At 37.4% G+C, this 27,054-nt stretch overlaps 1 protein-coding gene across 1 annotated transcript in view; it reads right to left on the bottom strand.

The window, feature by feature from the left end:
* Window positions 1-1,648: 1,648 nt before the first annotated feature.
* The window catches only part of LOC130141893 (rapamycin-insensitive companion of mTOR-like), a 109,237-nt gene continuing 83,831 nt past the window's right edge, over window positions 1,649-27,054 (bottom strand). Inside the window, 16 exon segments of the mRNA XM_056323190.1 lie at window positions 1,649-4,526; window positions 4,679-4,817; window positions 5,749-5,872; window positions 6,684-6,827; window positions 8,296-8,529; window positions 9,909-9,993; window positions 11,181-11,358; window positions 14,624-15,650; window positions 16,430-16,659; window positions 17,286-17,392; window positions 18,394-18,486; window positions 19,265-19,352; window positions 19,480-19,589; window positions 24,324-24,402; window positions 24,514-24,590; window positions 25,008-25,172. Coding sequence (XP_056179165.1) covers window positions 4,452-4,526; window positions 4,679-4,817; window positions 5,749-5,872; window positions 6,684-6,827; window positions 8,296-8,529; window positions 9,909-9,993; window positions 11,181-11,358; window positions 14,624-15,650; window positions 16,430-16,659; window positions 17,286-17,392; window positions 18,394-18,486; window positions 19,265-19,352; window positions 19,480-19,589; window positions 24,324-24,402; window positions 24,514-24,590; window positions 25,008-25,172 — 2,955 coding nt within the window. The 3' untranslated portion in view covers window positions 1,649-4,451.

Below are 27,054 nucleotides of genomic sequence, written 5' to 3'. Positions count from 1 at the left end.
AATTGACATTTGCTTGCATCAAGCAGTGTCCCGTCTCTCATCGCGGCACCTCTGGATGGCACCCCTGTCCTTCAGGTGTGTCAACTGCACCACTCAGCTTGGTGTCATTGCAATTTTGCTGAGCGTGCACTCAATCCCATTGTCTATGTCATTGATGAAGATACTGAAACAGCACTGGTCCCAATATAGACCCCTGAGGGGCACCACTTGTCGCTTATCTCCATCCAATTCCTTATCCACCAAACAGTCCATCCATCAAATCCATATCTCTCCAATTTAGAGAGAAGGATGTTGTGTGGGACAGTGTCAAAGGCCTTATAGAAGTCCAGATAGATGACATCCTTAGCTCTTCCCTTGTCCGCTGATGTAGTCACTCCATCATAGAAGGCCACTAGGTTGGTCAGGCAAGACTTGCCCTTGGTGAAGCCACGCTGGATGTCTCGAATCACCTCCTTGTCTTCCATGTGCCTTAACATAGCTTCTGGGAAGATCTGTTCCATGATCTTCCCAGGCACAGAGGTGAGGCTGACAGGTCAGTAGCTCCCAGGGTCCTTCTTTCTATACTTTTTAGAAATGGGTGCAATGTTTCCCTTTTTCCGGTTACCAGGGACTTAACCTGACTGCCATGACTTCAAATATGATGGAGAGTGGCTTGGCAACTACATCAGCCAATTCCCTCAAGAGTCTGAGATCCATCTCATGAGGTCCCATAGACTTATGTATGTTCAGGTTACTCAGGGGGTCTCTAACAGTGGGAGGGACTTTGCTCCCCAAGTCCCTGCTTTGCAGTCCATCCACTTGGGAGGTGTGGGATGAGAGAATGCCTTTGAAGACTGAGGCAAAGAAGTTGTTGAGTACCTCAGCCTTCTCCTCGTCCATTGTTACCAGTTTGCCAGTCAACAGAACAGAATAGATGCCTTCATTTTAAATGTGTTCTTCATGGTGAGGTGAGACAATTTGGCCTGGTTGGAGTTCCCACCTCAGCTCTGGCAGACACAGCTCCCTTGGTCTTTTCCTGGGGAGATTTTGCACTAATGAAATTTCATTATCTTGAAGCAAGGAAACAGTTTGCTTGGTGATGCGATGAGAAGTTAGCTCCTTTTTATCTATAAATCTGCTTGCTGGTTCTGACAGGTGGTGTTTCATGAAACTACCTGTGCTTAAAAGCACACAAACAGAAGATTCCAAAGAGCATAACGCCAAAGTCAAACAATACAGTCCAGGCACTAGAACTAAAAATTAGAAAAGGATTTTTGCATGGGTGGGTGGAGGGCATGTATAATTTTTTAAAACATCTGTCTTACATTAATGGTTGAATGATTTCAAAACTGAAAACTGTTTATTTCTGTCATTGTTTATAATTCAACTTTCACATCTGTTGTCAAAATGCTAATACTTAATGTGCAAACATCACATAATGGAAAATGATTTCTCAGTATCAGTACTCTTTTTTTAATTTTTAAAAAAGGCAAACTATGAAACTATTTTTATAAGACATCTTACAAACCATTAATGTAAAATATATTTTCGATTAAAAAAAGTTTATTTGGAAAGCTTCAGGTTGTTCTAGTTAATTAGTAACTTACAAATATCAATAAAATTCCAACCCATTTCTAATGCTGAGAGGTACAGATGAGAGCAGAACAACTTTAAGAAGTTTAAGCACATTTTATTAACAATGCATCCCTTTGATAAGATTACACTTCAGGAGGCTTTTAATGTGCATAGAGATGAACTGTACACGCTATACAAAAAAAGAGGAAAAAACTACACACACAAAAAATCAAGGTAGGCAATATCATTTTGGGACAAACCTCTGTTTAAATTATACACAGCTCAATGCAATATTCTTATGGAAAAAATATAAATACTTTTTCTTTCTATATTACAGGTATACAATATAAATCAGATTTCAATGTCTGTTCAGTGACCTACAACCACTAGAACCTCCAAACATGTAGCAGCGTGTTACTAAAAAAAAAAACCAACTACCACCACCACATGGGACAGGGGAATAAGTCTTGAGATTTTTCTTGATCCCTTCCCTCCTCAGAATGATTAATTTACATCATCTCTTGTAATGCATTTTTAGGGATGCTGACAGCCCAGTATTGAAAGAATTTTTTCAATTAAATCTAGAAGACATCTGCCTTCCCCCCCCCCCCCCAAGACATTTATTCCTGTGCTAAAACACCCTATTCAGTAGCAAAATGGCATGTTACGCTTTTTTGGCATAAATTACATTTCTCTAATAAAATAGTGTATTTTACAAAGCAATTCAAGCAAAATGTGCAATTTCTGCATGCTGTGGCATTGCTATCCATCTGTGTTACAAAAATAGTCCAAAGAAAATCCACATTCTTTACTGAACATACAAATCTGTTCAAAATAAAACTATCCAGGGAACCAGAATCAGGAGTTAATAACCAAGGAGATGGGGGGCTTCTAGCAAATTACAAACGTGGTTTCTAGCATGTCCCCAAAGGTCTTTTACAGTTATCAGATTTTACTCTCACCTAGTATACCTTTAATAAGCACATGATAATAGAAGTGTAACTGGGAAAAAAAAAGTTATGGGACTTGCTTTCAACTGGCTCCACAGCAAAGCCCTGAATAACAGGACTTCTGTGCAGCCCTGTCAGGAGGCAATAGGAAACCTCAGAGATGCTCTGAAGCCTGGCAATAATTCTTTCACTATGCTCAGCTTGAGCTCACACTTACAAGGTAATACCAGCTTCCTGAAGTCCAAAAAGCCAAACACCAAGATCAGGACATAGACTAAGAAGCAGCAACAAGTCTTTCATCTCTCACTAGGCTTTGATTATTACCTATTTGTCAAATTTTTCTCTTGAGGCACCTAGTAAAGGTGCTATAGGGTTTTTTTCAGCTTCTCACTGCAAATTACAACTCTCTCGTTCAAGACCACTAGATATGTTTTGAAATAAGATGACAAAAAGACAAGCAGTATTCTCACTGCTGCCTTTTAAAATGTTTACAGGGGCAGCTTACCTCAATGTGCCAAGCCACTGTACCCTAAACTACTGAATACTTTAACACTTCATTGTGCCTTGGGAAAAAACCACTGCCACCAGCCAATGAGAGCACATTTAGGGTACATAGGTCAAACAAGAATTGTCAGATGAGGAAAAGTGACTGTTTCAAATACAACATGCCAAGGGCCCAACATACGTCTCCAGCTCCAAGCAACGTCCATGACAGCTGGGAGCATTCTGTATCTCTGAATTTCAGACAGCTGAAAAAGTTTCTCTCTCCAAAAGGACACTTGCAGCACCCAGTTTTGTCTTCCTCCCCACTCAGTGGAGAGAAACAGACCCTTGTGGAAGTAATTGGGGAAGTCAAGTCAAATGCTAATATAAAATTATAATTACTGTTGCTTCAAAATTTGCTACTTAAGGCTTTTCACTACAATTATTAGTACTATTTGATGCTTGATCACTAATCCATTGAAAATTCCAATTAAAACTTTGTTTTTATAAAAGGCTGTTTCCATGGAACTTGGAAAACACTCATGTCTTCTCACAAAAGCAGCAATGATTAAATGTATTCAAGTTTAATTTATAAAATATTAATTTATCTGATACAAATAATGCTTTTTAAAGGTTTTTAGTTAAGAGTAAGACCAAAATTCATAGTATATGAGCATGAGTATAGAAACTGCAAACACGTGCATATCATTCAGGGAAAACAATCTGATTTCAGCATTTTAAGTTTAAATGATTTGTTATTTCTAAATTAAACTGTAGTGAAAATCCTTAACTGGTTCAGATAAGATACATGTACGTAAGTGTAATGAAATTGGAGAGACTGCTAATAAAATTGTTTACAACTATAGTAATATTAAAATAACTTAAAGGAAACCTCAGATTCAGAGGCTTTTCTTTCTGTTTGAAGTTAACCCCCCCCCCCCCCCCCCCAGGTAGCGTTATAAACAATACAAAAACCAACAGAGAAGGGCTAACATTAATCCCCTGGTGTCCATAATTACAGCACGGCTCCCCATTGCTGGCAATGGAATGCACCCTCATCTCTCCGATTCCTGGTATCCAGGGACTACAAAGCAAGGCATCATTCTGCTTCTCTGGAACAGAATCAGAAGTCAATCATAAAAGATGTCTCTGTGTGTTGTCCTTTTTTTTTTTTAATTTATGGCAAAATATGAAATGAAAACTTGTGGAGGTGTTCAGTGCTCAGCTCTTGCATATAATAGCAATTACTATTATTAAAACTATGGTAATATTTAATAACTCCCCAAAGGGCACAAAAGACTGGGGCAGTAATTGGTTAAGGAAAAGTTTTCAGTTCAGTCTTCAGGTACCAATAGCTTCTGGAACAGTCTAGAAAATGATGCTCTAAAGCTTTTTATCTAGTCATTCGGAGGTTGTTTGAGGATTTCAGAAAGTCTATATGCAATGCACTGCATGAGACAGTGGTCAGGATTCAGCTGATGTATCAATTACTGGCTGTTTTGTTGGTGTTGCTAAAATAGCCTCTGCTTCCTCATGCATCTAAAAGACAAAGACAGATAAAGTATTAATGTCACTAGAAAAACATCATAAAATGGTTTCCTTTAAGACATATCTGAAAGCATTCAGAACATGAAACCTGAACCCAGCTGGCACATTTTAGTGCATTCAATGCATCTGAACTTTCCACTTACTTGTAAGAACTGTACATCTTGAAATAGCTCCTGAATGAACCTTCGAGATGGAAGTCGAAATGTACAATGTGCTAACAAGTAGGACACCTCAGAGTAAAGGCATATGTCATCAAATGCTTGGGGATATTTCTCCTTAATTCTGATCAACAGGAAAAGCAAAATTTTAAGTCTTGAACAATTATCATCATATTTTTAAAAACTGTTCAATTAAATTTTGATTGACATCATTAAGAAAATAGAACTCTTCAGTAATAGGCGTTATACATTCTGGATCTGATGAAGCAAGAAAATCAGAACAGAAAGCATTATTTTGTGCCAAACTGGAAGAATTTCATATTAATGAGATGAAACAGAATATATAAATTGAAAGTTGCACAGAATCTCTGAGATCACCTAGTCTTAAAATAATGATGTTGAAAGAGAACAGTATATCAAAGAATAGGCATCCACATGTACAGCAGTAATAAAAAATACTAAAAGCTAACTTAATTACCTGTAAGCATTTTTAAAACTAAAATTAGCATTTCTGCATTTTCTTTTAGCAGTTGTATGTCAGTTTCCAACATCACTAGCCCATATACCTACATTTTTTATCATCATGCATGGTCCCTGGATTTATATTCCTATATTTTAACATGAGATTTTCTATAAATTAATTCCAGTAGTTGTACTCTTGTTTAAAGCAGATTTGTGTTTCTCAAGAAGTTACTTTCAGATTGTTATTCTGGTTATCTGATATATATTATTTGGCACAAATAACAAAAAAGAATTATCATTTCTTTTTTAAAGATGCATGACATACTGGGTACGTAATGAAACATCACTACAGTTGAATTATTGATTTGAAAAATAATGGGGAAGAGTAAGAAATTAAAGACAGAACAAACATATTAAAAGGCAAATTCTTTGCTTAGCTTTTACATTACGTTCAATCATCCCCAATGACCTACAATTATACCTGCCTGACAATTTTTTGAGAAGTCAGAAATAAGGTGAATCACTATCTCAGAGATCTTTGCAAATACATACAACTAAATGTTGCTAAAACATCTGAAATGTATTTAACTTACGTCAGAAGTCCTGTTTCATGACCCTTAGTTCCTACTGAACTACTCAAATTGATTACTAAACGTAAGACTTCTTTCCGCAGAAGTATTCTGCACACTGGTGTATCATCTGGGATTGATTTTACTCCTAGAAAAACAAATTCAGCAGTATGGAGTTTAACCAGAACAGTCTTTGATTGTGCTAATCTTATGCCACATAAGTCTGTTTTAGCATTACACACACACACGAGTACATATTTATGCGTGTATTCTGAACTACCACAAATGTTCCCATTAAAATTAAACCAAACAAAAATATTATTTTCATTAAATTTAACATGGAAATATTAAAAAAAAAGGTAAACTAGCATTTCATAAATGCTGTGTGACATTTAGAAAAATCTGTGAGATTCAATTACAGTGCTGTCTCTATCACTAAATCATGTTACAAATTGGGTGATTACCTGTTCTGTTTGTATCAGATACTGGCGAAGTTAGCAACCAGCTACTTGATAAGAAATTAAAATAATTCAAAATGTAAAACACAAGCCTAAAAAAGAAATGTCTTTCTCTTTACAGAAATTCAGTAATTATTTTTTTAAAGTGTTTGTTTTGGTTTTTTTTAAACTACCAACACTCTGGGGGAAAAAGGCAATTGATTATAATGTCAGATACAGAGCTGCATTTACATTACCTGCAAAAAAGTCATAAAGCTAAAGCAGAACAGTTTGAATGTATGCCATCTGCCATAGTCATTGATAATGCAACTACCTTCCTGGATAATGATTAGGGCATCCAAAGAGGGGCTTTTGCGGTTTTTTGTTTGTTTGTTTGTTGTTGGTTTTTTTAAATTAAGAGCATTACTTTGTTGCAGTATATATAAATATTATTTTTCCACAATACCTAAAAAATACTTTAAGAGTTATAGTCTCTAATAATCATAAGGCTTTCAAACTTACCTAGTACAAGATCTGTACTCCTGATGCTGCTAGATGAAACACGGGATACTGCATCACTACAGCTTGAAATTCCAGAAAATTTGGAGGAATGCACATCTAAGTGATTGTGTATGGTCTGCCCACACCAGTCAGTATATGGAATGTCTGAAAAATATGAGAGAAACAAGATTTTGCATCTTTGTTATTCACACTTTTCCTCACTTCAAATGCTTTTCTTATTTTTTAACAGTGGTAAGCATGCATATGGTAACTATCAGCATATAAACCAGCTGGAAACTAGATGTTTGATTTTGGACAAATCATACTCAAAACATCTAAAAATAACATTTTTAAAAAAATCTTATAATACTCGAGTGAAAATAATCAAATTTTTAGCACTGACAGAAGCCTAAAAAACTGTAATCACATGTAGAACTCATGTAAAATAGAGCATGGATATATCAATAACATAATAAAGATGCTCTTGCACAAGCTTTTTGTTCATACAATTACCGCAGGTCTTGCAGAAAGGGCTCTGACTTCATCAACAGAAAGATGTGACAGGTAAGATACTTCTGGGAGGTTTCACTATCCATAGCCTTTGGTGTTTTGGATGTAAAGAGATGAATGTAAAATCCAAGCTTTTAATTATTGTGCAGTTAACAGTACCATAGAAAAACAGGTCTGAAGGGACTTCTGGAGATCAACTAGTTCAATCTCTTGTTCAAAGAAGGGCTCACTTCAAACTGAGATCAAGTTACACTGCGAAGAGTTTTTCCCCTTATGTTTAACTGGAATTTCCATTCCTATAGCACATATCCATGGTCTCCATCCTTCAGCTTTGTGCTTCTGACAAGAGCCTGGGTCTGCCTTGCCTGTAATCCCCTCATGCTAATTGAAGACTATAACTGGAATTTTATTTGCCATCTCTTCTCAACACTGAACTTGAGCTCTCTCAGACATTCCTCACATTTTGTGCATCTTCCCCCTTGACAACAGTACTCTTTATGTGTTACTACCTGAATGCATAACACTGTTGTAAAATGGTAAGGATTCCTACTAAGAAATTGGAATTTCCATTATGGGATTATCTTTTTATGTAACTGCAAGCTCTGCAGAGGAGGTTAGGAAGAAAATCATTCTGAATCTGTTCTGAATCTCAAAATATGAAGAAAGATGACTAAATCCCAGAAGTTACAGCTCAACTGCAACAGACTCCTCAATCAGATTTCCTTTGTTTTGTTTTACAGTACAGACTTGCTTTGAAGTCAGACTTTTCATTGGTTTGACCGCAAACCTCATTTTTCAGGACATCAATTTGTAAGTACTAAATAAGCTTCTGAATTTTATATTTTTATTAGCTTTTAGAAATATTAAACTACTAACACCACTAGAAACAGAAAAGATGGAAACAACCATAGAAATACCATTGGTTACATAGCGAGCTTATTAAGGAGAATTAATGTCAAGGTCAATAGTAAGAAAAAAATCCCCAAACCACCCCCACCCCCAAAAAACCCCAATCACTCTAAACCCACCAACAAAACTCCTTATAGATTCATCAATTTTAAAGATTAACAAAATTCAATATTTTTATTCAGTTTTATCATACTTTCCCACAAGGAACACTAACCTGTATGACTATATGAAGAGTTCACTTTGTTGTTATGCTGGTAATCCAGTATTTGAATGCAGACACAGTAAAGGCAGTTCTCATCTGTGTGCTCCTGTAGCCCTGTATCCTCTGTATTTTCTAAAAACTGAGAGGCGTCTGAACGGCTGGTATTCATTATTTCTGTGAGACTGATCTGCTGTCGGAGCGTCTGAAAAGGACTTTTGACAACATCACTTGTACCTGATGGAAGACCTGTATATAAGCAATTAGACATCAGAAAAAAACCCCCACACAACAAAGAGTTAATAAAATATTATTTGAATTAAATTTCCCCTTTTAAGCTTTTTAAGGCTGAGAGGGGGGTGTGTGTGTGAAGATCTAGAAACTTTTTTTTAATGGTTAAGCTCCAAAGATTTGTTGGCATTCGGGAAATAAACATCACATTTTAGCCCTGTCTTATCATATATAACGAAACATTGCAACGGACAGAATACAACCTCTAAACAAACATACTGTTAAGAAGATATGTGGTAAATCCTGACATATCAACATTAGTAATACCCATGGAACATTAATATGTTACGAATTTTCATAGTAACAAACAAGATTAGTACAACAATATACCAGATGTATAAACAACATATGCACCAATGAAACCAGAAACATAATTTAAACCCCTGTAACTTAGTGCCTGTAATAGGATGAAACTAGACTCAACAATGCAGAAACAAGCCAAAGACAATGTAGTGACATGCCCTTCCCTGGGTGGAAATTACCAACAAATACAATCTTAAACAGGCGCTACTTTACACTGAAACAGTAAACTACAAAACCACACTTTCGGGAAAGTCATCTTTATATATTACATTAACAACACAAAAGAAAAAGAAATATCAGTAAGATGTGTCTTTTAGGATGTTCAAAGTGCTTGCAATAAAATTCCAGTTAATTAAGAAGCAAGACAATAGTTATCCTATACTACTTTAGGACCAGTACTGATGTTTCTTTTTCAGTTGTCCTACTGAAAAGATACATATTGATGCCCTACAGATTTTTGACAACTCTGGAGTAAAAAAACAAAAGTGCATTCCAGAACAAGCCAGGCATTACTGAGCACTTGCAATTTTCTTGTACCATGTTCCATCACCTCCACTGATCAAATGTCACAGAAACATCACAGAGAGACAAAATTTACTTTCTGAAATACGCATCTAACACTGTTATTGGCTCCTATAAATTCACGTGTAATCAAAGGGGAGTCAAAATATAACAGTTCAATATATATATGGCATACATATTTTATCTTAGCTTAAATTGTTACTTTCTTTAATGCAGTATCACTACCAGTTTTCAATTAACATTAGCTCATATTATAATCAAAGATATGTAGACTTTCCTTCTTAGTTTATTAGAGCTGGATCAAGCTTTGAAGCAACACCACATTGTCTTGAACTACATAAACCAGGGAATTAATAGCCTGCTATCCTGAATCCAGAAAACAGCTCTCAAAAATTAACAGCTAAAAATAACCTTTTCTGTAAAGAAAAATCAACAAATAAACCCCAACACTTCACCCCACCCAATGTACAAACAAACAACAGAAAGGTACAGAAGAGGAACAAAACTAATACCTTCTGCATCAGGTGCAAAGACCCTAGCTCCAGAGTCATCAAATGGGGGTGTAGTTTTCTTCTGGAAATATGGAATTTCCTTTACCTAGAATATTCAAATGAAAGTTAAAATAAGCACAGGTGGAAATAACATGTTGTCAATTTTTTACTTCAGGAAAAAGATCCAATTGGAGGAAGAAATTAAGAATGGGCTCCTAAGTAGTAAGGAAAAGCCAATGAGAAAAACATACATTTGTGAATGAACATTTATTAAGCAAGGCTTATGAACAGTCAGTAAATAGTAAAACATAGTGGTGACAGGCTGTAAGGAAACCAGTGACCCAGAAGTGGCTATTAATGATCTGTCCACAACCACTCTACAACACTGGAGAGCTCGGGAACGTAGAGCAAAACCACCCAGACATCTAAATTGTTGCCTGTAAGATGTTATCTACAAAAACAGTTGAGAGAAAAGAAGTGATGCAACATAAATATGCCATAAAGACTGTGGAGGAGAGAGAAATGAAGTAGTCTTTTCATAAAGGGGAAATAGAAGCAGGTATGATGGAAAATCTTGCATTTGCTCTATCTTTAGTAAGAAATTTAGGTTTGAAAGGCAAAGACTAAGTAAACTAAAGATAAGGAAGCCACTGATTTACCTTTGACATAGACCATATCCTGGTTTTGATAATTAGGTAACAGAATATTAAACATTGTGATGCATCAGTTTGTTAGATGGGAATGTGTTTTAACTAAGTAGAGAGAGGAAGACAATTGATACTTAAGATAAACTGTTTTAATTTAAAGAAATATACCTGTAAGGTTAAGTAAAGACAATATATTTTAATGCTATGATGATAAATATACAAATAAAGTAATATTAAATCAAGATCATGGTAGCAGAAAGTTTACTGTGGGATTATGCACATAATTTATGGTTGACCAATGAACATATGGTTGGCTAAAGAGATATTAACAAATGCCCACAGACTATGCTAATTTTAGTATAAAAGCTAGCTGACAACTAAAAATCTTATGACAGCTTATTTATGCTACAACTGTTGAACACACTTCTAACCTAGTGTGTCATTATTTGCCTAATAATACAAAACAGACTAGCACTTTTCTGTAAAAAGGGTTAGAAAAGTAACTCTTGTTCTCCAAAATGCATTCCTTGAAAGTACTACATCCAGTTTTCCTCATTTCTGTAGATCTAATCTATTCTGATGATAATGCAACAGTTAACTACCTTCCAGTATGAAAATGCAAATTAATCTGTTATCACATACATACCTGGAATATTTCATTGATATTCACTGGGAGAGCAAGGCCAAGGTAATCATCAGAGCTACCATACGTAGCATTAGAAACCATGGAGCGAACAGAGGAGGAACGCTGAAGTGTGGTTTGGTTAATAGGACTTAATAAATCTTCTTTATCTAAAGAGGCATAACTTAAAGCTTTCATGAACCTGTAACATTGAAATAATAAATCACAACCTTGGTAAATGTCTCATTCTGGCACATTACAAATAAGGAGGACTGCTGACACAAAGACTATCCTCATCTTCCCACTGTAAAACCCAGAGCTTGTTACAATATCAAATTACAGCTATAGGCTCACTGCCTTTGTTCTGTCTCATGTTGTATTGCATGGATTGGTAGTACCTCGGGTAAAAATTTGTGATTTTTTTTGTTTGTTTGTTTAAAGTCCTGGGACAGGGACTTGAAAGATAGCAGGATGGAACTTCTGCTTAAGGGGTTGCCAACCCTGTAAAAACACAAATTGTCTCCAACTTACCAGGCTTTGAAGATTTACAGCCCAGACACAGTCAATAAAGATTTAGGCTTTTAAACTGTTAGCACAGAGCTTGAGCCTGCTGAGTACCAGAGATGAGAGCAAAGAACATTTTTTTTCCTGTATTCTAAAGAAGCCACCCACTAGGTCACCCAAGCACGGAAGAAGAATTTGCTCAACATGAACAAAGAATAAACTTGAACCTGAGCAGTGAGCAGAGCTGACTGTGACAAGCAGCCTGAGGAACAAAGAAAGAAATAGGTTGGGAAAGGAGACAGGAGAGAGGAGGCTGGAGAACAAGTCCTCAGTGCTGATAAAAGTCCTGATAATGGAAATCTCTCTTTTGGCCATCTGTCATTTTACTTCTCATTGAAGATAAAATGCTTTCTGCTAATCAACCTAAACAGGTGGTCTATGCAGTGGATTAAAGCTTCCTAGTAAAAAGAGATGCTCCTTAGGAACAGTAAATTCATATTATATTAATGCAAATTATTTTAAATTGGAAGGTAAATACAGTGAACGTTTTATTTCTTGAGCTGGACTTTTTGCCTTAGAAATAATTTTCTATCATTTTTTTTTTTTTTGTTTAGATGGGCAATTAAAATGTCTTCTCATCCATAGCAGCTTAACAGATTTATACCAAGATAAAAATAAATTATTATGGTTTTACTATGTGTTGTTCAAGACATTATTATGCGATGGGAATGTGCAGAACGCAGATTATAGGACATCAACAGTTTTCTTGCTACTAATTCTGACCAATGCTAATTAAGGTAGCAGTGGACTTGCAATAAAACTCAAGCCATACTTCAAAACCCAAAGTTACCAATTGCATTAGTTATTTCATAATAAAGTATTCTATAATTACTCTCAATATAAAGATATATGTATTAATCCTAAACATTTGTCCCTGCTTCTGTTGGAAAAGCTAACACATATATCATCAGTAGTGATAAACACTGATAAGTTTTCATGAAATCATGTATGCAGGTGGATGGGGCAAGAGCCACGATCAGGATATGAGACATGCACCTTAACGTTTTTGGTTGGTCTTTAAAGACAGAGGTGGAAAATTTATCCTCATAAAATAATTTGTGCAAAGAAATAAGCCTTTCAAACTTTTGAACGCATGGAAGAACTAGAAACATCACTGAAGTCAATTTACAGCTGCTACTTGCTATGAATACCTGAATTTGTGAATGAAGCATGAATCAAAGAAAATTTCTGCAGACTGACAGAAGAATAGCCTTAGAAGACAAAAAAGGACAGAATATTTCTTTCCAATTTATTATTAAACAGCAGTTAAAGACAATATTTAGCTGGAAGTAGTAACATACTCTGAAATTAAAAGGACCACAATTATGCAGTGGAGATACTGAGCTATAACCAATAAGAAAAAACCCCATATACTAGTTAAATCACAGTCTTTCCAATCAATTATATCAGTAACCAAGACAATCTGACAATCTTTTGTAATATGTACATCTGTAATTTTTTTAACCTTCTCAGATATGAGCACTCTGGTCATTTCAGTTAAACATTAAAACAGGTCAGCTCAAATCCTTGCACCTAACCACTGATATGAGAGATCATGAACAACTAAGCACCATGAATACCGTTAGTATTACACTGCATGCTGAGTCTCAGGGTGAAAGTCCACTGCAGGGAGGCTGCTTTACATATCAAGGGCATGACTGCAAGGAACCGTACAGCATGACTACAGCCAGAACAGAATCTACTGCTACTGAAATGACACTGACTTGTTCCTGCATTAGCACAGGAAGCCAGTGACAAAGCAAGGAACAGCACTTCTGATTTCCAGGATGGTGCAGCTTAACTACCGAATCATCCTTAATTTAATTGGCACACACAGTCTAGTTCCAACTTAAAAGAACAAAGGGAACAAAACTTATCTTTTATGGCATCTTTGCAGAATCATGTGAAAATATAAATAAAATTAATGTTGCTCTTAACCAGAAAGGAAACTAGTAGTAATAAACAGGCACTACAGACATTCAACTTGGTATGTGGATTGAAATTCAGGGACCAGCATTTGCTCTTCTGTGCAGTAAGGAAGACTAATGTGCTGGTAAATTCCCCCCTTTCTCTCATGTGAGACAGGATATTCAGGTAAATACAGAGATAGAAAGTGTCTTTTCCCTTTCAATAATTATCTGAAAATCCAATCCACTAGCTAAAAGCTGATTTGAAAGGAAAAGTTTGGGAAGTAGAAGAGCTTTTAAGAGAAAAGTTGTTAAGCACTGACTGTAGCTGCTGGAACAGTGTCAATGTCACAAGCTACAGATATATAACTAATTAGTCTTCAGAAGAGCTAATATTACTCAAAAATAAAGAGGTGACACTGCAATCTAAAAATTAACCCTATGAGTAAAATCTTTGCTCTGTTGTAGCTAAGAAGCCAAACTCACATTCATATCAGTGGTACCAGTTTCTCATCACTGGCCTCAGTGCCACAGGGAACAGCAATATAGCATACTGGCAGGAGTCCCTGTCCTAAAACCTCACCAAATGACATTGAAAAAATTCTCATCTGAAATACAGCTCTGACTGCACGAGCAATTTTGTGTGATTGTAACTTCAGCAATGTTAGCAGTACAGTTGCATTTAAATATTAAAAAAAAGTTAAACAGGAAACAAATGTGATAGAAGGAAACATACTCCCCTTTGTCACTAACAGCATTAAAGGGACTGAGGACAGCTATGAAAGCTGGGCTTCTCTGACAGCACTTAGAAAATTCAGACTTCTCATTAGCCTATTCTCCTCCTAATATTGGTACTGCTTTCAGCAAAGTTATGAATCGTCCTGCAACAACTGTCACTTTTAGATGAAGATGGAAAAAAATATTAGAAAGATACTTTTCTTATTTAATTGCTCTTACATCTTTGAAGCAAGAAACAAGCACATAATAATCCCTTACCGGCTTGGGGTCAGCCGAGAATCCAGGCTGCCAGACTTCATGGTAATAGTGTCAGTAAACAGCACATCCTTTGCTGGAGATGCTAGGGCTTCTGAGTGAGACAGTGAAGGATGCATTCTCTGCTGTTGTAAGCGTTTTAGTGTAGCATAGCCAAAGGCATCTCGGGAACTTGCATAGCTAAAGTTATAGTCAGCAAGATTTTTTATTGTAGCAAAAGAAGGAGCCTTAAGAGACTGGGCTCTTCGGGGAAGCGTATGAGAAGTCCCTGGGAGTACCAGGGATACAGAGCTGGATTTTGAGAGAGTCAGGTGGTTAGACTGTGGTGTTGAACAGTGACTTGGTTTAACTGTTTTTGTGCTTACCACAGTACTCAAACTTCCACAGTCAGTATCTATGTTTGTAGTGTCCACACCTACAGTCTCCCTTGAAGGGCTAGAGCTCATTGAGCTTATGCCACTTGTTGTAGTATCTGTATTAAAACTTAGGCTACGACTCTTGAAATGTGTTTGTGTAGTACCATCTCCTATTAGCCTTTCTCTGCTTGTGTTTTCCTGATGAATTTCATTTCCAAGACCTTTTGGCAGCTTTAGGTCATGTTCTCCAATACTTGGAGTACAATCAGTATCTTCCATGTGCTTACTTCCAACAAAAGAAGTTTCTAATCGTAAAGCCTGGATTTTAGGAACTCTGAAAACAGGGTTTAATTCTTCCTCAGCAAGAAAGTCTATGCTACTGGAAGTTTCTGTTGCAGTACGATTTCGCCTCAGGCCTGATTTACTGTCCGATGTCAGCTTTCCTCCTTTTGGATCACTGCTACTTTTATGTTTTTTATTAGGTAGAGTAAGAGAGCTTAGAATACGGTTTTTCACAAGTCTGCTAGAAGAAAAAAAAGGAAAGGGACTACGGTCTTTGTCCTTTGAAGGTCCAGGTCTGTCATAAAATATTTGTTCTGCATCTTCAGTAATATCTAGGAAAAATGTACTAGTGGAAGTACTACCAAAACGGTCATCCTCCATGATGAACATACCTGAAATTATATGAAAATTTGTCACTGAAAATGGATGTTTCTTCAAAGTGTATAAACTATGTTGTGAAAAAGTAAGCAATTCTATAAAAGCTAAAGTGGGAGACACTGTGTTTTACCACAATTTGAATTCAACATTTTTTCTGCAGAACTTAGTACTGTAAATTATCTTCAGGTGTACTTGAGCTGAAGAAAAGCCACACTATCTTATTTCAGTGCAAATATTCAGCTACTAGGATTACAACTGATGCGTTCCTTTAACGATATCTAAATATGCTATATTTCTGGATTTAAATTTCAAATATCAATAGCAAAATTAAAATGTATTAAATACACAAAATATACAAGAATTTAAATACAGCAATACTATATATATGTGTGTGTATACACAGAATATATATTCAAAATATTCCTTTATTCCTTTGAGGACAAACAAGTAAATGTATCTTTATACCTAAAGCATGGAGATTTCTGAAGGGTATTATAGCAAGCTGCCATAACTTGACATAAAAACCTAGTAACTTACCCTAATGTTAAAATTTATTTCTACACCAAATGTAAATTTAAGACACTGTTCTCTTCCCTCTCACTTGATTACATCTCTCTGAATGCATATAACTGTCCCCTGGCTTGTACTCTTCTTTCTTGCAATACCACCTTTAAACCATTTCCCTGAACCTCATCCTGCCAAAAAATCAGTAAGAACACCAAAATGCATTTTTGTGGTGGTTTTTTTTGTTGTTGTTTGGTTGGGGTTTTTTTGTGTTGTTGTTGTTACTTACTTGAAGGCATAGATTCACTTTCACTGTTATGCCTAGAACTGGTGGACTCAGAGTTCAAGCTAAGAGTACTGGGTATAGAAGAAAGTTCATTGCAGAGCTGCTCCATGTCATCAGGGACCACTGGCCAAGGCTGTCTACGACTGTGTCTGACTGCATCCCAGTTATGATGCTTCAAAATGTCACATCCTTGTTTAGTTTTGGCTATTAGACCAAGCACGTAGACACAGGTTCTGTATTTAATGTATATATAGAAAAAAAGCAACAATAATAGCATCAAATTTAGCTAAACTTATTTCTCTCCTGAAAGGAAACAGTTTCAAAACAATTCAGCAGAAACTTCACAAAATTGCTAAATAGCTTTTTGTTCCTGATTTTTATTTGCAAAACAATGGAAGCTTAAGAAATACACTAAAATACCTGAGAACAATACACTAATAAAAAATAAAAAATAATTATTATGAGTGCCAAATACATAAAGTAGAAAAGTACCTTTTTTTTTTAAAGGACAAACATTAATGCAGTAGCAGTATTAGGCAAAAGATCATCTATTTGAATAAAAATTATAATTAATAAATAGATTCCAACAGAGATATAAGTAGCAAATATTTAATTATTTTTTTAAAAAAGGAAAAAAGTAGTATGCATCTTTTTTCATAAGTTTCATTTGCTTACTGCATGTTCTTTTAGACTTCCTATACAATTCTGAGATTGTATAGGACTGGGATTGTTCAATGATCTTTAAAAATTTATTTTCAAGTAAGTAGCAAAACTATATTCACATAAATTAGGTAAGGCTATTTGAAAACCTACTGGAACTACCATCTGTAAATTTTATGTATAAAACAGATACACATACCCTCTAATGGAGAGAACCTCACAATGTTGCGCAAGTGCCATTATATCAGGAATTACATTCTCCTCTTGAAGCAAGTTAAGACCCCAATTTGATGATCCGATATTGCCCTGGAATAAGACAGTTTGTCAAATAAGTTTTGATTTTGATGTTGATGTGATCTGCAGCACTATCAGTGTAAAGCTTTTGACATCTTTGTTTGGTGGGTGGTACAGTTTCAAGCCATATCTCCTCAAAGCAATTAGAGATTTGAGCACCCTTTTGGGCATTTCCTAGTCATGCAAATCCAAAAAAGGACTCAGGACACCATGTATAATACCTAAAACTGGTCACAGTTTACTACATATTCCTCATTTTACCAATTCTAGTACACTTAGCAGTATGATCTTGAATTACTCATTTTACATTCTTCTTAAACAGGTATTTTATTACATACCTACAATATCTTCCAGTAATAGTCACCTTGGATAAATGTTCCAAAATAAACTTTGGGGAAGACAAGAAAGAGGTAGATAAACAGTTGAGGTGGCAAAGCGACTTTAGAAGTGTAGCTTGTATAGGCACAGACACTAGGTTTTCCTCATATTATCCCAAGTATCAGGGATGTCATGACCATATATATTCACACGCATCAACAGTGGCAGCCAATTTTCTTCCAGAAAAACTGAATTTTGGAACACCACAATAAATATATTAAAAGTAGAAAAATAGATCACAGCAAGTGGCAACTACTGGTTCCATAGTAATACTGTTTCTATACGTGGCAGTCTGTTATTTTTATTTGGTTTAAAACAAAAAAAACCTCAAAAAAACCAACAACATCCCCTGCCTGCCTGCCCCTCCCAAAAAAACCCAAACCAACAAACCCACAAACAAAACCCCAAAAAGAAAGACAAACTGACTATTAAAAGACTCAGAACAAAACAGGTGCAGTGAACAATTTTCATCTGAAAGTCCAGTTAAAGTACTTTCCACTAATCTGGAAAATCACACACATTTTATGACAAAACCCCCAAAGAATGATTTTAAGGGATTTTGCTTAGTTATTTCAGAATCAAGTGACATAACAGAACTCAAACAGCTGCAAAAAGATTGTAAATCTATTACTAACCAAGGCCCAAAGGGCTGCTTTCAGCTGCTTAATACCTTCCCATTTATCCAGAACTGGGGAATGAACAGTGTAACTTAGATCTGTAACAATATTCTGAAAGAGAAAAACAGAAGAAAAAAAAATACTCAGTTGAAAATTAAAAGGAGACCTCAGTAAAACAAGTTCTCTTGCAGTTTTAATAAAAATAAAGTGCTAATTTAAAGTATGTACCCTAAAATAAAATAGTGGTAGTTCTAGCATAATAACCGTAAATTAACAGCGATAGTAATGCAGGTAGAAAATTTTAACGTTAACATCAGGTTAATTCAGATTTCATAAAGAGAAAAGATTAATCAGATTAACACTCTACAACATATAAGCTTTCTCTTGAACTTTTTAACTATTATATAGAATTCATTACATCATCTTGCAAACTCACATTAAAAGTAAATTTATTTAAGCTACTATGAATTGGCTTAGGGTTTGTTTTCTTAGCTCTTCAGGATATTAGAAAGATTTTATTCCCTCATCTCCATGTTTTTGTATGCATAAAAGGATAGGTACAGTTTTACTTGTCAATATACAAAATTCACTCACACACAGACTGAAACATTATTTCTGTTGATGAGTTGATTTCCATTCTAAGCTTTGGTAGCCATTTTAAGAAAAACGTTGCAAGGTATTTCTCTGATATTTGTGCTCAGGAAGGAATTTTACATGAGATGGCAAAAACTGTCTTCACAACTTTTTGGCCCCATGTAACTTGAGACTTTCATAAACTACCTATTTTGCAAAGACTGTTTAAATTCCATCTCTTTTAAAACATATTTTAAAAGGATTATAATACTCTTTAAAAATTGTTCAAGTTATAAGTAGTTATTATTATCCTTACCTGAGACTCCAATAAATAGCAGCCTGTTTTATGGTGCACCAGTTGGCCATAAAGGTGAACTGGCAGGTAGACATGTGGTCGTTGTAATCTGGTAGAAAGAGAAATCATGTTTTCTCAGCAATTCTGAAATTTTCTTTTAAAATACACTGCAGTGTAATGCAATGAGTTACTGTTGAGTTTTTTTCAGATGAAGAGGATTCTTTTGGAGAGTTTACCTTTGGTTGCTCCGACGAACATAGTTATCACCATCAACAGGTTTGCGATAAGTTGTAAGTGCTTCATTAAGTTGTTCTTCAATCAATTCAACATACTTTAAATTATATTCCTAAAAGATGACAAAGGTTGACAAAATACACTGAGGTGGTACAATTCAAATGGTCCTTAAGGAAGGCTGAATTTCTTTATGATTTGAAGGTGAGGCTCATCAAAATTACTGTACTTCATACATACAATGAGTTTGCAGAGAGTTGACAACTGATTCCATAATTATTTCAGTGAATTTATTAAAAAAGGAAGGAAAGAAGGAAGTATTCCACATGTGACTAACCCAAATAATCTCAACAGATCACCATGCATTTCAGTATTCCTAGAGAAGTGACAGCTTGTAAGTTATTAAAAAAAATGCTGAAAAGCCTACGGGAATGAAACCAAGCATTTGTAATGGATTATAAAAACAAAATAATGTATGAAGAGTTTTATTCTAGTCATGACAATGAAGTCTTTTTCTTAATGGGTCATGTGTTCCTATTTACTTCCTAACAGCATAAGCTCTTCATGAGATCTAGATTTAACTTTAATTAGCGACAACAAAGACCAATTGTTCTCAGGGTACCCAACCCCCTAAGCTGGAACACAGGGATGGGGAGCAGAATGAAGCCCCCATAATCCAAGGGGAAATGGATAGCGACCTGCTGCTCCACTTAGACACACACAAGTCTATGGGGCTGGATGGGATCCACCCAAGGGTACTGAGGGAGCTGGCAGAGGAGCTCACCAAGCCACTTTCAGTCATTTATCAGCTGTCCTGGCAAACTGGGGAGGGCCCAGTTGACTGGAGATTAGCAAATGTGATGCCCATCTACAAGAAGGGCAGGAAGAAGAATCCAGGGAACTACATACAGGCCTGTCAGTCTGACCTCAGTGCTGGGGAAGGTTATGGAACAGATCATCCTGAGTGCCATCACATGGCATGTGCAGGAACACCAGGTGATCAGGCTCAGCCAGCATGGGCTTATGAAAGGCAGGTCCAGCTTGATAAACCTGATCTCCTTCCATGGCAAGGTGACCCACTTAGTGGATGAGGGAAAGGCTGTGGATGTTGTTTACCTGGACTTTAGTAAAACCTTTGACACTATTTCCCACAGCATCCAGTTGGCGGCCAGTCACAAGTGGTGTTCCCCAGAGCTCAGTATTGGGGACAGTTCTGTTTACCATCTTTATCAACGATCTGGATGAGAGGACTGAGTGCACCCTCAGGAAGTTTGCAGACACCAAGTTGGGGGGAGAGTGTTGATCTGCTTGAGGGAAGGAAAGGTCTACAGAGGGATCCGGACAGGCTGGACCAATGAGCTGAGGCCAATTGTATGAGGTTCAACAAGAAGTGCTGGATCCTGCACTTGGGTCACAACAACTCCATGCAATGCTAGAGACTTGGGGAAGAGTGGCTGGAAAGCTGTCTGGCAGAAAAGGACCTGGGCGTGTTGGTCAAGAGTCAGCTTAACATGACCCAGCAGTGTGCCCAGGCAGCCAAGAAGGCCAATAGCATCCTGGCTTGTATCAGAAACAGTGTGGCCAGCAGGACAAAGTAAATGATTGTCCCCCTATACTCACCACTGGTGAGGCCACACCTAGAATACTGTGCTCACTTTTGGGTCCCTCACTTCAAGAGATGTAAAGGTGCTGAGGAATGTCCAGAGAAGGACAATGAGGCTGATGAAGGGTGTAGAGAACAAGTCTTATGAGGAGCAGCTGAGGGAACTGGTGTTGTTTAGTCTGGAGAAAAGGAGGCTGAGGGGAGACCTTCTCACTCTCTACATCTACCTGAAAGGAGGTTGTAAATAGGTGGGTGTTGGTCTTGGTCTCTTCTCCCAAGCAGTAAGTGATACTGCTGTATGCCCTCCTTGCTGCCCTAAAGATCTTGAACTGCACCATTTCATGCTTAAGGGCAGCCTTGGCTGCAGGGACCATGAAATGGTGGAGTTCAAGATCCTTAGAGCAGCAAGGAGGGCATACAGCAAGATCACTACCGTGGAATTCAGGAGAGCTGACTTTGGCCTCTTCAGGGATCTGCTTGGTAGAGCACCATGGGATAGAGCCCTGCAGGGAAGAGGCGCCCAAGAAAGTTCGTTAATATGCAAGGATCACCTCCTCCAAGCTCAGGAGCGATGCCTCCCAACAAAGAGGAAGTCAGGCAAAAACACCAGGAGGCCTGCATGGATGAACAGGACAAACTCAAACACAAAAAGGAAGCCTACAGGGGGTGGAAGTAAGGACAGGTCGCCTGGGAGGAATACAGAGAAAGTGTCCAAGCAGCCATGGATCAGGTTAGGAAAGCTGAAGCCCTGATAGAATTAAATCTGGCCAGGGACATCAAGGGCAACAAGAAAAGCTTCTATAGGTATGTCAGCGATAAAAGGAAGACTAGGGAAAATGTGGGCCCTCTCTGGAAGGAAACGGGGGACCCTGGTTACCCAGGACATGGAGAAGGCTGAGGTACTCAATGACTTTTTTGCCTCAGTCTTCACCTGCAAGTACTCCAACCACACCGCCCAAGTCACAGAAGGCAAAGGCGGGGGACTGGGAGAATGAAGAACCACCCGCTATAGGAGAAGATCAGGTTTGAGACCATCTAAGGAACCTGAAAGTGCACAAGTCCATGGGACCTGATGAGATGCATCCACGGGTCCTGAGGGAACTGGCGGATGAAGTGACTAAGTCACTCTCCATCATATTTGAGAGGTCCTTGCAGTCCGGTGAAGTTCCCAGTGACTAAAAAAGGGGAGACGTAACCCTCATTTTTAAAAAGGGGAATAAGGAAGACCTGGGAAACTACAGGCTGGTCAGTCTCACCTCGGTGCCCAGCAAGATCATGGAGCAGATCCTCCTGGAAACTATGCTAAGGCACATGGAAAATAAGGAGGTGATTGGTGACCGCCAACATGGCTTAACTAAGGGCAAATCATGCTTGACAAATTTGTTGGCCTTCTATGACGGGGTTACAGCACGGACGGATGAGGGAAGAGTGACCGATGTCATCTACCTGGACTTGTGCAAAGCATTTGACACTGTCCCGCACGACATCCTTGTCTCTAAAATGGAGAGACATGGATTTGACAGGTGGACCACTCGGTGGATAAGGAATTGGCTGGATGGTTGCACTCAAAGAGTTGTGGTCAGCAACTTAAAGTCAAAGTGGAGATCGGTGACAAGTGGTGTTCTTCAGGGGTCTGTACTGGGACCAGTGCTGTTCAAAATCTTTGTCAGGGACATGGACAGTGGGATCGAGCGCACCCTAAGCAAGTTTGCCAATGACACCAAGCTGAGTGATGCAGTCGACATGCTGGAGGAAAGGGATGCTGTCGTCCAGAGGGACCTTGACAGGCTAGAGAGGTGGGCATGTGCAAACTTCATGAGGTTCAACAAGGCCAAGTGCAAGGTCCTGCACCTGGGTTGGGGCAACCCCCAGTATCAGTACAGGCTGGGCAGAGAATAATGGATTGACGGCAGCCCTGAGAAGAAGGACTTGGGGGTGCTGGTGGATGAGAACCTCAACATGGGCTCGCAATGTGTGCTTGCAGCCCAGAAAGCCAACCGAATCCTGGGCTGCATCAAAAGAAGTGTGACCAGCAGGTTGAGAGGTTGAGAGGTTGAGAATCACCTCTCTGCTTTGCTCTTGTAATACCCCAACCTGGAGCATTGCATTCAGCTCTAGGGCCCCCAACATAAGAAGAACATGGACCTGTTGGAATGAGTCCAGAGGAGGGCCATGAAGCTGATCAGAGGGCTGGAGCACCTCTCCTATGATGACAAGCTGAGAGAGTTGGGCTTCTTCAGCCTGAAGAAGAGAAGGCTCTGGGGAGACCTTATAGCAGCCTTCCTGTACTTAAAGGGGGCCTACAGGAAAGGTGGGGAGGGACTCTTTATCAGGGAGTGTAGTGATAGGATGAATGGTAATAGTTTTAAACTGAAAGAGGGTAGATTTAGATTAGATATTAGGAAGAAATTCTTTACTGTGAGGGTGGTGATGCACTGGAACAGGTTGCCCAGAGAAGTTGTGGATGCCCCATCCCTGGAAGTGTTCAAGGCCAGGTTGAATGTGGCTTTGAGCAACCTGGTCTAGTGGAAGGTGTCCCTGTCCATGGCAGGGAGGTTGGAACTGGATGATCTTTAAGGTCCCTTCCAACCCAAACCATTCTATGATTCTATGTTTGTATGATTAGAGGAAACAGCCTCAAGTTGCCCCAGGGGAGGTTTAGATTGGATATTAGGAAAAATTTCTTCCCTGAAAGGGTTGTGAAGCATTGGAATAGTCTGCCTAGGGAAGTGGTTGAATCACCATCCCTGGAGGTATTTAAAAGACATGTAAATGTGGTGCTTAGGAACATGGTTTAGTGGTGGATTTGGTAGCGTTAGGTTAACAGTTGGACTTGATGATCTTAAAGGTCTTTTCCAACCTAAATGATTCTATAACCAGAGATGACAGGAATCTTGAAAAGCAGTATTCCTTTCCACACTTCTCTAGAGAAGACCTTACACAACAATCTACTTTGACAAGTCAGGAAGTCACGACTGCTGAAATATTTGCTGGAATATCTAAATTATATAAAAGGCCTGGGTAAATCAAAAGCACGCATGTACAGAGGAGCTATGGAACTTCTAGTCCCTGTCAACCATTTTCAGCAAAATCATAAGTCACTGAGGTAAAAAAATGTATTGGCATTAGCAATGCAGATATATGAATGTACACTATTTTTAATACTCTTTGACGTTCTAAACCTGCATATTCACACTCTTCCTCTTCCTACTTTCAAGCAAACACACATTTTATTCTTAGCATTACCTTTTGCCACTTTTCCATTTGTTTTGTTACATAACCTCTTTCATTTAGATAAGAAAACCCCTTTGGAATGGACAGAAATCTGTAAAGTAACATCAGACAGTAAGTACTCCACTTAAATTGCATTATTTGAATAAAAAAAACAACTTATTGTTTCCACAGTGCAAAGTCAAACAGCATATTCAACATTTACCTTAGGAGTAGAAGCAAACCTTTGTCTCCAAGGTGAGAAAGAGCTGGTTTCATTTGGATAAGGGCATGAAGATTGGCCTAAAAGAATTAAAAATGCATAAAGAATATCCAAGCACTATATAATTCTGAAAACTATAACAATTACAACAGTCTGCAAGCAATGAGGTAGCAAGTTTTTCATAAAAGTATCAAACAGCACTAACCTCATCCTAATATTATCCCCTTTACAAAAACTATAATTATCAAAATATCTGAATTAGTCTGAATTAATATTTAAAAGTAAGCATGATCCAGAAGTCTACATTTTCTTGTCATTAATACTGCAGTATTTTCAGTAAGGGGTCTATAAACTATTATGAAGTCCATCAGTGACAATCAAGAAAGAAAATAATCAGTAGCTTCTTGCATACTTTTATTTTGCTGTTGGGCAGAGGGTGGGAAACAGTTTACAGAGTAGCATACCAAAGAGAAGTTGAAAGGGGAAAGGATGCTCACCTTGTCTTCACATGCCTCATCTAGAATATCAAGTGCCTCAGAAGAAATAATTTTATTTTTATCATGTAACTGGGTCACCAGTAACTCAATCCCCCAGTTGCTGAAGAACTCTACATTTGCTCTCAGTAATACTCGTAAGTGTTTTGTTGCATACAACCTGCAGCTCTGCAAAAATAAGGAAAATACTTTTTTGAATGAAAGAAAAATAGCTAATGTAGTTAATGATTTATCACTTTTAAAAATACATTTCAATTACCATATTTTATAGCAAGTAACTGCATTGCACACCTTAATGCATCAAAACTACAGTCTACTTGAAAGCTATTTCTATCTTATCAAATGGGAAATTTGAGTCTGAGATCACAAGTAATCTGGTCACTGCAAATCTCCTTGGAAAGCCCTTATCAATTAGTCATTCGCTGTGATGGCATCACATAAATTCATCAGAATACTCAGTAGAAATACCTTGTAAATGACCAGTGCAATTGTATATACTATCATGTATGTAATGTTTTGAAAAAAACAAGAAAATCTTAGAATCTCTGGGGAATTTATTGTAATAAATTTTATTTCCCAAAAGTATCTGATCTTCAAAGCTTCTCAGAAAACCTTCCAAATATAAAAATGTTATTTTCTGTAATATGATAGTCTCCCAACACTTAGTTTACTACTATGAATTTCTCTAAGTGACAGCAGAAAGTACCACCTTGTCAGTTCCTTGCCAAATAAACAGCACAAACAGATTAACATAATTTTTATTAGAAAAATTACATGCAAAATAGAAGCAAACAGGCTTAATCTACAAGAATTTGCTCTGGAGTAAGCACAGAACAATCCTGAAAACGTATGCTTACCGGGAAAGGTGTTATCTTTACTTAGACAAGCATAGCTATAAAAGACAAAATCCTTCTTCAGGTCTTCAGTCCTTACACCTTTAAGGCTATGATAGCTATAATCAAGTACATTTTTTATATGTTAAATTATAAATTATCTGTGATGGGATGCATGTGAATATCTTTAACAGATAGGTGAATTGGTCCAGGTTGGACAGCACTACCTAGGTTAACAATATCTTCTGTTTTGTTGGTTTTTTTCCCCCCTCCAGAAATACTTGGCAAGCAGGACTTGAAAGAAAATGGGAGTAGGAAATGTCAATGTGCACAGTTAATTTAAAAAATATTGTCTTGTTATTTCAATTTCAAGTATCATGTGCACATTTCTATTTATTCAATATACAGAGGCTTATTTTTTGGAAGGGAGGTGGGAATGATGTCACACAAGTACCAAGAATGACTGTGGCAACAGTGATTTGCAATTCTAATCTAGGCTGCACAACTGTTTTGAAATGGCTTGCATCCCATTTGTGGTATACCTTGTATATGGAATAGAGGACTAGCAGCATACCTATTAAAGATGAGAACAAGAGCTACTATGCTGAAATGATCACTTGATCTAGATGTTAAGTCTACAGAATAACACAATAACGTGAAACCAGAATTCAGTGTCATTGTAGTTCAAGTGTTAAAATCTGTCTATAAAAAAAAAATCGTTACTACTATAACTATACTGAATGGGATACAGAGAACAAAAGATAATAATCTTCACTTCCTGAAATACTTCCTGAACATAAATTAATCTATCCAGATAGCTAGTGCAGAAATAGCACAATTTATTTTCTGCTTGGGGAAGGAAAAGATGAAGCAAAATCCTGGAATGTTTTTACTTTTGATGGGAAACAAAAGGAAAACCAGTGTAAAGGATATCTGAGGAAACAGGCATTCCCCTCTTTCCCCCAAGCATGAACTACATAAAAAACATAGATAAAGCCCTGTACTATATCTGTCAGAAGATTCTTACTTTTAATAGTAAAGGTCTTTGTGACCCACAGAAGTGATGACACAAGTCAGAGGTCACTATGCTCAGATGATTACATAAAGCTCAGCATAGATGCCAGTAGATATAGGATAAATCTACCTCTTGGTCACTCATGAAGAAAAAAGGTCATGAACTGCAGCACTTGAGGAAGCACTGGCTACTCTGCTATTTC

This window comes from Falco biarmicus, chromosome W, assembly GCF_023638135.1.
Source record: "Falco biarmicus isolate bFalBia1 chromosome W, bFalBia1.pri, whole genome shotgun sequence".
NCBI classification, from domain to species: Eukaryota; Metazoa; Chordata; class Aves; order Falconiformes; family Falconidae; genus Falco; species Falco biarmicus.
This window is presented reverse-complemented; position numbering and strand designations above follow the sequence as displayed.